The following is a 13,119-nucleotide window of genomic DNA, read 5'->3' as shown; positions in this document are numbered from 1 at the left end:
TAGACAGAATATTTCTTAGATAGAATATTTCTTAGTTAGAATATTTCAAAGACAGAATATTTATTAGATAGAATATTTCATTGACAGGATATTTCATAGACAGAATATTTCATAGACAGAATATTTCATAGACATAATATTTCATTGACAGATTATTTCATAGAAAGAATATTTCAATGACAGAATATTTCATAGACAGAATATTTTATTGACAGAATATTTCATAGACAGAATATTTCATAGACAGAATATTTCTCTTTCAATTTTGTACATGGATCTTATATGTTAGACATGGATATAATTGACCATGTGGCCGCAGCGCTCGGCCCCCTAACCTGTCCTAGCCGCAGCGCTCGGCTCAGAAAGTGTCTTAACTAACCTAACCCATGGCTGCAGCGCTCGGCCCCCTAGCCTGTCCTCGCCGCACCGCTCGGCCCAGAAAGTGTCTTAACCTAACCTAATCCTAAATAATAAAAAATAAATAATAATAAATTTGCTGGTTATTCTTAGCATTGTAATACTTTGCTGCTCGAAGCATATTCAAATTACTAAAGATTGAAAATTTTTTCTAGGATATTTGCGGATTTTTTCTCCTAAAGTTTATGAATTTTATCATATTTATACAGAGAAAAATTTCATAATTTCAGGAGTTTGTCTTTCAGGAGTTTGTATTTTCATGAGTTTGTCTTGTCAAGAGTTTGTCTCTCAGGAGTTTGTCATGGCACCTTTCATTTAAAGAATATTTCATAGACAGAATATTTCATTGACAGAATATTTTATAGACAGAAACTTTAATAGACAGAATATTCTATAGACAGAAAATTTCATAGATAGAATATTTTATAGACAGAAAACTTCAAATAAAGGACATTTCATAAACAGAGCAGACAGTAAAAATCTACGAATTTTTTTTTTAATTGAATAAATTATGCGCCCTAAATATATTTTTTAAGTCTTATTGTATTTAATTTAGATACATTATAACTACAAAATCTAATCACGTTTCTCCATTCCCTACACACTGATCAGAGACAAGCGCGCGCGCACACATGTGTGAGCTCTGATGGTCAAATACAAACTGACGCGCCTTACCCTGATTCCTCGTGGTTCAACAGTTAACCCGCGTAAACTAGAGATTTCATACTTCAAGCTTCCGGACACAGATATTGTTTAGTTTCATCCTCTTCATCCTCTTCATCCTCTTCATCCTCTTCATCCTCTTCATCCTCTTCATCCTCTTCATCCTCTTCATCCTCTTCATCCTCTTCATCCTCTCATCCTTTTCATCCTCTTCATCCTCTTCATTCTTTTCATCCTCTTCAACCTCTTCCTTCTCTTCATCCTCTATGTTTAGCGCATATGTATCTTATCTCAACGACGGGAAATATCCTGACGCCACGACATTGGCATAATTTGGAAGAAATCACCAGAAATTAAAAGGGGCAAGACAGGGTGGTGTTATTTCGGTAATTTCGTCTTTGAATCTGATAAATTATAAACGAGAGGTTTCCCATGGAGATGAGGGATCACCTGGCCGGGGATTTCAAGAACCCCAATGATCTTATAAAGATTAAGAAATCTGATTAAAGTTCATGATATGAATCGGGTAATGTGTCTATTTAAAGAATTATCTGTAATTTTGATGAAGAACACTTTTCCAGAGAATAAAATTTCAATACTTTCAAAGTCAAACTGTATTGGCTCTTCTTGGTACAGATATCCAAAATTAAGCTGAATAATGGTGTTCCCTTAAGTGATTGTAATTACCATTGAGCATCTTCTCTATTTTTACCTTTTGCACTCGTCTTGAGGTTCACTGTGCTGATGACAGTAGTTTTTAATGATTATTTTTAGTGAAATATGTTCTTCATGTTAAAGGGAGTGACCGGCTATGTAAGGTAGTTGAACTGAGTATGCAGTGTTGTTGAAAACTTCTTTAGGTTTCAATTGAGACATTTGAAACTTTTTAAAGGTCTGTAGATCCTGAGTTTGAGCGCAAATTCGACGTTTAAAACTGCATACTCAATACAACTACCTTACATAGCCGGTCACTTTAACTTTTACAAAGAGTCTGTGCTCAGTAAATTTCTACTATTGTCCCGAAATAAAATGCATACTTTATTTTGGTAATGTTTCTTATTTTGTACAATAAATGCAACCATATTATGTTAATGTATTAATTGTTTATGTTTTGCTACAAATAAAACAAATTTTAAATTTTAAACCATTTAATTTTGCCAAAAAAAAATTTCAACAATTACTAATAGTTTTAGTTAAAGCTATTTGTGAAATATATCAAGTATATATTAACCCAGATACAACCATCCCTAATCTCAAATATGTAACAACCCAGATACAACTCTCTCTGTATTCTCCATTATGTATTAACCCAGATACAACTCTCTCTGTATTCTAAACCAGATAAAACTCTCTCTGTACTCTCAAGTATGTATCAATCCATATACAACTTTCTTAGTATTCTCCAATATGTATCAACCCAGATACAACTCCCTCTGTATTCTAACCCAGATACAACTCTCTCTGTACTCTCAAGTATGTATCGATACATATACAACTCTCTCTGTATTCTCAAGTATGTATCAATCCTGATAAAATTCTCTATATTCTCAAGTATGAATCGATCCAGATAAAACCCTCTTTATTCTCCAGTATGTATCAATCCAGATACTACCCTCTATATTCTCAAGCATGTATCTATCCAGATACAACCCTCTATATTCTCAAGTATGTATTAATCCAGATACAACTCGCTATATTCTCAAGTATGTATCAATCCAGATACAACCCTCTATATTCTCAAGTATGTATCAATCCAGATACAACCATCTATATTCTCCAGTATGTATCAATCCAGATACAACTCTCTATATTCTCAAGTATGCATCAATCCAGATACAACCCTCTATATTCTCAAGTATTTATCAATCCAGATACAACCCTCTATATTCTCCAGTATGTATCAATCCTGATACAACTCTCTATATTCTCAAGTATGTATCAATCCAGATACAACCCTCTATATTCTCAGGTATTTATCAATCCAGATACAACCCTCTATATTCTCAAGTTTGTATCAATCCTGATACAACTCTCATTATTCTGAAGTATGTATCAATCCAGATACAATCCTCTATATTCTCAAGTATGTATTAATCCAGATACAACTCTCTATATTCTCAAGTATGTATCAATCCAGATACAACTCTCTATATTCTCAAGTATGTATCAATCCAGATACAGCCCTCTATATTCTCAAGTATTTATCAATCCAGATACAACCCTCTATATTCTCCAGTATGTATCAATCCTGATACAACCCTCTATATTCTCAAGTATGTATCAATCCAGATACAACCCTCTTTATTCTCAGGTATTTATCAATCCAGATACAACTCTCTATATTCTCAAGTATGTATCAATCCTGATACAACTCTCTTTATTCTCAAGTATGTATTATTCCTGATACAACTCTCTCTGTATTATCAAGTATGTATCAATCATGATACAACTCTCTCTGTATTCTCAATGTAGTATCAATCCTGATACAACTCTCTTTATTATCAAGTATATATCAATCCAGATACAGTTAGTTCTCTCTTTATTCTAAAGTATGTATCAATCCAGATACAACTCTCTCTCTATTCTCCAGTATGTATCAATCCAGATACAATTCTCTCTGTATTCTCAAGTATGTAATAATCCTGGTACAACTCTCTCAAACTCTATTCTCTCTACCAAGAGCTAATACGTCTGACTGTAATAAAACTGCGTGATATATATACAGGTTGGTTTATGTAAACATTAATTTTGAAACCATCTAAGAAGAAATTGAACACTTCCCGAAAATTCTTATTCTCAAATCCCCATTTCTTTGCAACCTGATGATGTAAGTCTTTGATATTTCAACATAGTCATAAGGTTTCAAAGATATAGGAATTATAATATTAGAACTTATTATTAACAATTTTCTAACATGAATTTCTTAAAATTTATTTAATCTTTCATTATATTAGTCAAGTGTAAGTTTTTATTACTGTCATTAAACATTCCTTATAAAACCCAAAATCAGTTTTTAAATAAAAAAATTCTTTGGTAACTTTTAATCGACATTAAGTCTGATAAAGTGACACTTTTTTCAAATATTCTTATGTTATAAATTTCATTCTTCTTTTTCTATTCTTCGACACCAGAATCAAATAGATAGTTTTTTGATAGATTTTTCATCAAACCATAGATAATTTAATGATATGAACTTTTTTTGTTGCATGCATATTTATATTTTTTAGGTTTCAAAGTGTGACATTTGAAACTTGAAACTTCTGTACTCTATTCCTTTTCTTTTATTTCGTTTTATTTAGAACAACCAACAAGAACTTGCTGCATTAATTCCAATTTATTTTTAGAAAAGAAATCATTTTGAATCAAATTATTAATCTAAGTTACAATAGAATGAACCTACATCTGTATCAATTACAAGGAATCGATACAGAGGCATGATTATAATGTCCATATTGAAGAGGTTCCTCCCTCCACGCTTCACCATCCAGGAACTCCAGGCTGTATGTGTCTGTACCAAATCCTCCTCCAAAGACTACCAAGTTGTTGTCCAGCACCTCCATTGTAAGGTAGTATCTCCCCCTGGTCAGCTTAGGGCCACTCCTCCAGGTGTTTGTAAGAGAATTAAATACTTCTACAACATCTAGATATCCATCATGGGCTCCTCCACCTGTCCATATTTCTCCCTTAAACATGCTGCATCCTAGTCCAGACCTAAACGAGCAAATATTAAACACAATATTTACATAAATATAATTTAGAAAGCTTAGTTAAATGTTATGTAAATATATATATGATTTTTTATAAATGCAATTTATCACAAAGGAACTGAGTCTAAGCCACAGACCCAATTTTTCTAATCCCATTTGTTCAAACAATTGATTCTCAAAATTAAAAAATTTTATCTTACATAATTCATTATTTTAAATTTTAAAGGTCTATGACATTGGGTTGCAAAGATATTTGAACTAGAAATTAAGAGTTTGTGGCAGAAAATCAATTCCTTTAATAGCAATAAAATGTTTTTTTTTATTTAGAAAGCAACAGACAAAGAGTATGAAATGATTATTTATCATTAAGATTATGAATCGTTGATAATATTAGATTTGAATATTAAAATTCATTATATTAATTTTGTAAATTATTGTACATTAATTGAAAGTATTTGTAAAAAGTATATTCATCAATTTAAGAATGACACTACAAATATCAGAAAAAAATCATGAAAAATATAATATAGAAAATATCTAAATGTTTCAGTCTTCAGATATATTTTGGCAAAACTACCTTGCAGTTGGCATTGATGGAAGCTCTGCAATGAATCCCTCTTCAATACTGTAGACTTCTACAAGAGATAACCAGGCACCTTCATATCCTCCAAGCATCATGACTTGACTCTCACTAGAATATAAAATGTTAAGACATATAAAAAGAATTAAAAGATGCTGACAGTTTTATTTTTGATGATATTATCTATGATTCTGTTCCGTTGCCAACTTTTGATGTTAGATATCTTTAAACATTTACATTTTTTTTCTTTTAAAAAGGGAATTTAGCAAAGTTTAACAATGTTTGTAATAAAAATATAAGTTGACACATCTTACTAGATTTAATTTGAACACATGGTGGAAAATATTTGAAAAGGGCATATATTCTGTATAAGAATTAATCTTATTTCATCATTATTGATAAATTATACATATACATGATATGTAAAAATAAAGTGTATACCTGATAGGAACAGCACAGTGTTGATATCTTGCAGTTGTCAATTCATAGGGTTGAAGCTTCCAGGAGGTTCCGTCAAACACCTCCACAGTAGCAGTTCTCCTAGTAAACAAATAAATAATTTTAACTGAAATAGATGAAGGGGTTTGACTCAAGTATTCCAGTTTGTGAGAATGTTAATATAATAATTCAATATTTTAATTTAGAAACATCCATTTTTTTAATAGGAAAGAAAGCTAGATGATCAATAAAGAACAAAAAGGTTTATAAAACAAATATGAATAAACAAAGAACATACTCCTGTGAATCATATCCTCCTGCAGCAAGTATCTTGTCTCCTAGTGTAGTCAGGGTAAAGTATGATCTAGCCACATTCATACTTTCAATCTCTTGCCAGTCCATTCCCTCATTCTTGAAACAGTTTCTAAACAATAATATTCAATTTCAACTTGTATTTTGTGAATTTTTATCTTTCTTAATTTTTTATTAAAAAAGAATTATACTAAACATAATGTTTTACGCCATCATGACGATCCTCAGTAGTTACAATACTTTGAACAATTCTTTCTTAATACATATAATTTATATTCTATATTTTATTATTGTTTGATTTATTAGTTTTCACTAGTTCCCCATATTCTACCTGCGGTATTCTATAGGTATAGGTATGCAACATTTAGGAGTTTGACACAGTTTATTTACATTACAATGTGTTTGAATCCCCCTCTACCTCCATAACTATTATGTTTAGTACTAAATGTACTTATACAATTAAAAAAAATCTACTTGTAATTTTAAATAAAATGTAAACAATACTGACTGATAGCAAGTAGCTCTAGATCTTTAAAAAAAACTAGCAGAATACTAAAAAGTTAAAATGCTCCAATCTTTAGTTCCTTAAGTGTAAAAAACACAAAGAAAGGTTTATTGCATCAACAAATAATAATTGAATTTAAATAAAATGAATTGATTCTTTGCTTCAAGCTCTGATTTCGAATCTTTCAAACTATGAATTTGTGTACATCAATTTGTCTAAGTTTAAACTATCAAAAGTTTACACCATTATGTGGCAAAGTTATAAGGATTTTAAAATTGTGGCAAAGGTATCAGTAAAAAACAAAGTTCCTGCTCTTATGTCTATTTATTCTTTATCAAAAGAACTAGATTACTCGCCACAAACTTAAAGTTTCTAATCCCTATATTTTTTAATCTGATGGTGTAAACCATTGGTATTTTAAACTTACAACAATTTCATCTAATAGTAGTAATAGTATAATAAAAATGTCTAAGATTAACAACATTAGGTTTCAAAGGTATTGGATAAAAGAATTAGAAGGTGTTCAGTTACTTTTTTTACAGTGATTATTTCTAAAATATAAAACCTAAATGTTAAAGAATTTCCAATATAAAATGTCTAAATTATCATCCTAATCATCTGTTTTAATAGGGAAACTTTGAATATGGGTTTAGCGCTAAATAATCATAAAGTAATATATAGGTATCAACTCCTAAGTTGCATACCACCAACATATCCCCCGCAGTAAACAATCTGTCCATTCAGAACTGCAGCTTCTAAAAAATATTAATATAATTAACTAATTAAAAATAATCCTTTATTAAAACCAATATATTATATATATACAAAATAGATACATTTATTTTCTTATGATCATATAGTTAGACAATCAATTATATTTTGTTGCATTAATCATAGGAATTCCATTCTGTAAGATAAATGAATCTGCAATTCTGTGATTTGATTTTCTCGTTTTAAACTACATTATATTATTTATGATTGCTTTTAACTTTTTTAATTCTTAGCTCAAGATATATTCTTAACAAAAGTATATGTACGTAGTCCTTGTAGAGGACCAATATCTCCTATTGCCACATCACAGGGATATGATTCAGTTCTCCCACCACCTTAAAATATGATCTTAATTTGATTTATTAATGTTTTTGTCTGGCTGAAATATTGAAGTAAATATTTAAAAAACATTATTTGAAAACATAAAAACTTACATATTGTAATTTTATTTTATCATATATTCTAGTTAATGTAAAAACGTAATTTAAATTTAAAATTAAAATTAGAATTAGATTTTTTAATTTAAAAGTTGAAGGTTTTCGCTAAAAATAAGTCTATGGTGAGTTTCTTTATATTAATCATAATATTTGTTAAACAATTTTGATTCTAACATAATACTCTAATTTATATATTTGAAAATAAAACAATGTTAAATGATAATGTTTAAAATAGCATTAAATGAATAGATATTTTGTGTTCTACAGAAGTGTATAATTTTTTTTATTGAATAAGAATAAATTAAAAAAAACTTACCACTGGAACCTCCTAGAAGTACAGCAGTTGTTTCTGCAGAAACAGATCCCTACATAATAAAAATAAAACCTAGCTTACTATTACAAATATGAAAATTAAACGAAAGCGATATTGAGTAAAATCTTTTTCACATTTTCATTAAATTAAGCATATTGTTTTGCCTATAGGATTGCAGGAGGGTTTGAATTGATATAAAAACTTACCTTGCTACAGGAGGCCAGATATACAGCAAAAAGAATAGATACAATCGAAAGAATCATACCTGAAAAAAGCAAATGTTGTTTGGTAAAATGATTTATAAATGTTTTCTTAATTGCTTAAACGAATTTATAATTTGCATTGAAAACTATTAAAATTGAATTTATATAGGAATGAATATTTTACCTTATGTTTTTTTTCTGAGTTTAGCAGTAAAGTTTGAACTTTATAATGCACTAATAAATTCATAAACTTATTCATTCTTTTATACTGTTTAAACCTGAGATAATGCTTGTAAGCAAACATGGACTTTAAACTCAGAGTCCCAGAAACACAAAAAATATCATTATTTAAAAAGTGTACAAAGTACGAGTGTAGGAAGAAAGCAGCATCATCGGAGTGCTACCGGAGACCCCAACCGCTACCATACCGGAGACCCCAAAGTTTTCATCGGAGACCCCAAATAAATAGTTAACATTTTTAAAAATGTAAATTGCTTTTTATGGCATAAAGACCTATATAAATTCATTTTATCATAAACTTTTACATTTTGATATTATTTTATGCATTTACAAAGAAATCTACAACATTTTTAAAAATTAAAAAATTATCGTGCATATTCATTATTCATCTCTTATTAAACTTTACAACCTCCGCCCTCCCTCTCTTCCTGTCTCCTCAATATTCAACCCCCGCCCCTCTCCCCTACTCCTCCTGTTCCGTTCTATCTTTCAATTAATATAAAGTTGTAATCTTTGCTCTGTTTGTCTATTTGTTTATCCGGTCATAACTCATGAACCCCTAATTTGATTTGGAACCAGGGGAATGTTCTTAAGTGCGGAATTTAAATTAAATACAAATTTTAAATAGCGGAAATCTGCAAGCTAATTTTCATTGTGGAACTCGGGAGAACCACGGGAATGGTCTTAACATTTTATACGATCAAGAGCATTTTACAATTTGCAAAAATTTTAACTATTTTATTTGCGGTCTCCGTTGAAAATGCCGGGGTCTCTGGTAAGGTGGCGGTAGCTGGGTCCTGAGGTGGACGGGTCTCCGGTAGCAATCCGGTGATGATGCTTTCTTCCTGGACTCACAAAGTACAGAGAACAACTAAAAGACGTACAATGTAAAGATAACACACTGTAAAAAAAAAAAGACAGACAGGTACATTTCTAAAAGAAATTATTTAAATTAACATATTTTCAAATCTTAGGTTAAGTAGCTTTCAAGAATATAATTTATATTGGCATAAGTATGCATGAAAGTAGTTTTACAAAGTTTACAAACTAGACAAACTATAAAAGCTAGACAAAGTAAAAAACCCTTACAAAGGGTGCCATGACAAACTCCTTTAAGACAAACTCCTGAAAGACAAACTCCTGAAAGACAAACTCCGGAAAGACAAACTCCGGAAAGACAAACTCCTGAAAGACAAACTCCTGAGAAGACAAACTACTGAAAATACAAACTCCTGAAATTATTAAATTTTTCTCTGAATGAAATATGATAAAATTCAAAAACTTAAGGAGAAAAAATCCGCAAATATCCTAGAAAAAATTCTCAGTCTTTAGTAATTTGAATATGCTTCAAGCAGCAAAGTATTACAAAATTTATTATTATTGATTTTTTATAATTTAGGGTTTAATTAGGTTAAGACACTTTCTGGGCCGAGCGCTGCGGCTAGGACAGGCTAGGGGGCCGAGCGCTGCGGCCATGGGTTAGGCTAGTTAAGACACTTTCTGAGCCGAGCGCTGCGGCTAGGACAGGTTAGGGGGCCGAGCGCTGCGGCCACATGGTCAATTATATCCATGTCTAACATATAAGATCCATGTACAAAATTGATAGGAGGGGGGGGGGGCCGGGAGGGGGTCCAAAAATCCTTCTCTAGGAAATTACTTAATTGTATAATTAGAATAGAATATAATTTAGATTTTAATTTTTTTAAATTTGATATTATGGAGTTTGTATTTCAGAAGTTTTTATTTTCAGGAGTTTGTCTCGTCAGGAGTTTGTCTTTCAGGAGTTTGTCTTTTCAGGAGATTGTCTTTCAGGAGTTTGTATTTCAGGAGTTTGTCATTGCGCCCTTACAAAGTAGACAAACTAGACAAAGAAGTCAAACTTGATAGTTGTCTAGTTGGGCACTATAGATTCAGTAGAAGTAAATATTTCATTTACTGTTAGCGCCGATGGAAGGATTCATAATTCTAATTCAAAATTGAGAAGCTAGATAAACTAGACAAACTTGATAAACTAGACAAAGTTTACAAAATAACCCAACTAGACAAACTAGATAAAATAGACAAACTTGACAAACTAGACAAGATAGACAAAGTAGAAAAACTTTACAAAGTAGACAAACTCCTCTCGTCCCCCCTCTCCCCCCCTCCTCCCTCCTTTCCCCCTCAACTTCCCCATTACTGTGCACAGATTTCAGAGTATTTTAGGTCGAAGTCGTGATTCTATTTTGATATATTGTTTTCAAATTAACCCAATTGAAATAATGAATGTCGTGTATAATTGTTTGATTGATATATAGAAAAATGCTTGCAAAGTATCATGTATTTCTCCTAAACTTCATCATATGATTTATTTGAAATCATTTATTATGTTCATAAATGAAAAGATAAAAGTCAAAATATGAATTTATGATATTATATACATATGTATTTTACCTAAAGCCTACTTTATCGTAGCACTAAGAGAGATGTTACTTTTTTTAAACATGTTACTTTTTTTAAACTATTAGATTTTCCGGCCTGGGTATTATAAGATATATGGGCCATGGCTCGTCAGAAAAAATAGCAGTTTATATAAAGGAGGCCGATCCACATGGATTTAAAGGTTGTGTCAAAATTCCAGAAAGCTTTGACTTTCAATCACAATTTGACCTATTAAACATAATTATTTTCCTTTTCTCGAAAATACTATTTTTGCCGGTATATACATTTGAATGAAAAGTATTAAGCAAACAAATCCGTAAATTTACAGATTGTTTAATTATAGACCAAAATGCATATGATTTCAAATAGAAAAAAACCGAACGCCTCTCCCTCTGGTTAGTCCGTCGTGGATTGGACGATTTTTAAACTACCAGGGGCTACGCTGGGTTCTTTAGCCATTATATGTTAGAGAAACTTCTACAAATATGCATTCCATGAGCATTTCCGAGTTGGGTCAACCTTTCCGTTCCCAGTTTGTACTGTACCGCACAGACATTGGGTTAATAAAGCAGACAATCAATTATAGGACTAGCCAGTGCAACAAGGTTAAATTTACTTTTACTAAAGGGGCAGAGGTGCGTGATTCTAATAATTGAAGAACATATATACATCTTCAATGTTTTTTTCCTGTGTTTTATATTATATTGTCGATTAAATAGTTAAAAAAGTGTTAAAACTTAAAATTTCTAAAAAATTTTGCTGCAGTATATAAATACAAAATCAGTTTTTCAAATAATAAACATCGATATCTGATTTATACTTGATCAGAAAAAGCTTTGAAGGCTGTACCGTTTGTCCGTTTTATATAAACCAATAGTTCAAAAAGCTGTACTTAGTTCAACTTGACCAATCTAAAAAAAATGCTAAATTCTGTGTTGTTAAATGTGTTTTATTATTCATTGTTACTCTCCTTAAAAAGACATATTTATAAAATTTTATATAAAACTTGAAGAATTGAAAGAATATCCGAAAAGGTATTTTTTTGACACCCTGCAGCCTGTACCTTTACCTTTATATAGATAGAGACATGAACCTGTAGTGGATATGACATTTATGGCAAACTAATGGCTATATTACATTTTACGACCATGTATTTCAAATGCTAACACTGTATAATGTGCAGAGATGAATAAAGCCTCAATTCTCTCAAGAGCCGGGTTAAACTAAAGTAAACTGTACGGGAGATTGAAATATTACTACTTTTCAATCGCCTTTTTTTGAAATTTATAGTATGTAACCAAATATATTTGCTTTTTTCACACTCGTGCGTAAAATCTAAACTAGAAGGGCTACAAGGTCACAAGGTAGTACCAATGTTGTCACATAATTTGAACCTTCTAACTTGTGCGTAAAATCAATACTAGAAGAGCTACGAGGTCAAAAAGTAGTACCAATGTTGTCACATAATTTGAACCTTCTAACTTGTGCGTAAAATCTAAACTAGAAGAGCTACAAGGTCACAAAGTAGTACCAATGTTGTCACATAATTTGAACTTTCTAACTTGTGCGTAAAATCAATACTAGAAGAGCTACGAGGTCACAAAGTAGTACCAATGTTGTCACATAATTTGAACTTTCTCCTTCTGAAATCTGTATGGTTTGGAGTGGATAAGATTAACACTAACATTTCTCTACAACAGCGTTATAAACGTTTTATACTGAGCGTCTCACATCATATTGGATTATGCCCAAGCTTAAACGCCAAAATACACTAAAAAGCTTAGTAAAAAATATATGAAAAGTGAGGGGTTCAAAATAAAACTGCCCTTGTGGTTCATAGAAAACAGAAAATAGTTTTTTTCTTTTTTAATTCAAAATGGATTCCAAAATAATTTTTACGAATAAATAATTTGTTATCCAAACTTTCTTCAATATATTCCTTTGTTATAATATTTGTATTAAGTTTAATTATAGTTATATGGTATACATCAGTCCCTTTCACTCTTCAATATATTCCTTTGTTATAATATTTGTATTAAGTTTAATTATAGTTATATGGTATACATCAGTCCCTTTCACTCTTCAATATATTCCTTTGTTATAATATTTGTA

The 13,119-nt window shown here is 30.8% G+C and overlaps 1 protein-coding gene across 1 annotated transcript; it reads right to left on the bottom strand.

Annotated features, from left to right (window-relative positions):
• Positions 1-4,395: 4,395 nt before the first annotated feature.
• LOC111710296 (kelch-like protein 12) lies at positions 4,396-8,585 on the bottom strand. Its single transcript, XM_023484351.1, has 10 exons — positions 8,531-8,585; positions 8,350-8,408; positions 8,147-8,195; positions 7,660-7,728; positions 7,327-7,377; positions 6,449-6,458; positions 6,104-6,229; positions 5,809-5,907; positions 5,365-5,478; positions 4,396-4,791 (listed from the first exon to the last, which is right to left on the bottom strand). Exons 2-10 carry the CDS (start codon positions 8,404-8,406, stop codon positions 4,488-4,490), a joined length of 879 nt encoding a protein of 292 aa, XP_023340119.1. The 5' UTR covers positions 8,407-8,408; positions 8,531-8,585; the 3' UTR covers positions 4,396-4,487.
• Between the last annotated feature and the right edge of the window lie 4,534 nt (positions 8,586-13,119).

This window comes from Eurytemora carolleeae, unplaced genomic scaffold (assembly GCF_000591075.1).
Source record: "Eurytemora carolleeae unplaced genomic scaffold, Eaff_2.0 scaffold936, whole genome shotgun sequence".
NCBI lineage: Eukaryota > Metazoa > Arthropoda > Copepoda > Calanoida > Temoridae > Eurytemora > Eurytemora carolleeae.
Note: the sequence above shows the minus strand (reverse complement) of the source record. Positions and strands in the feature narration are given on the sequence as shown.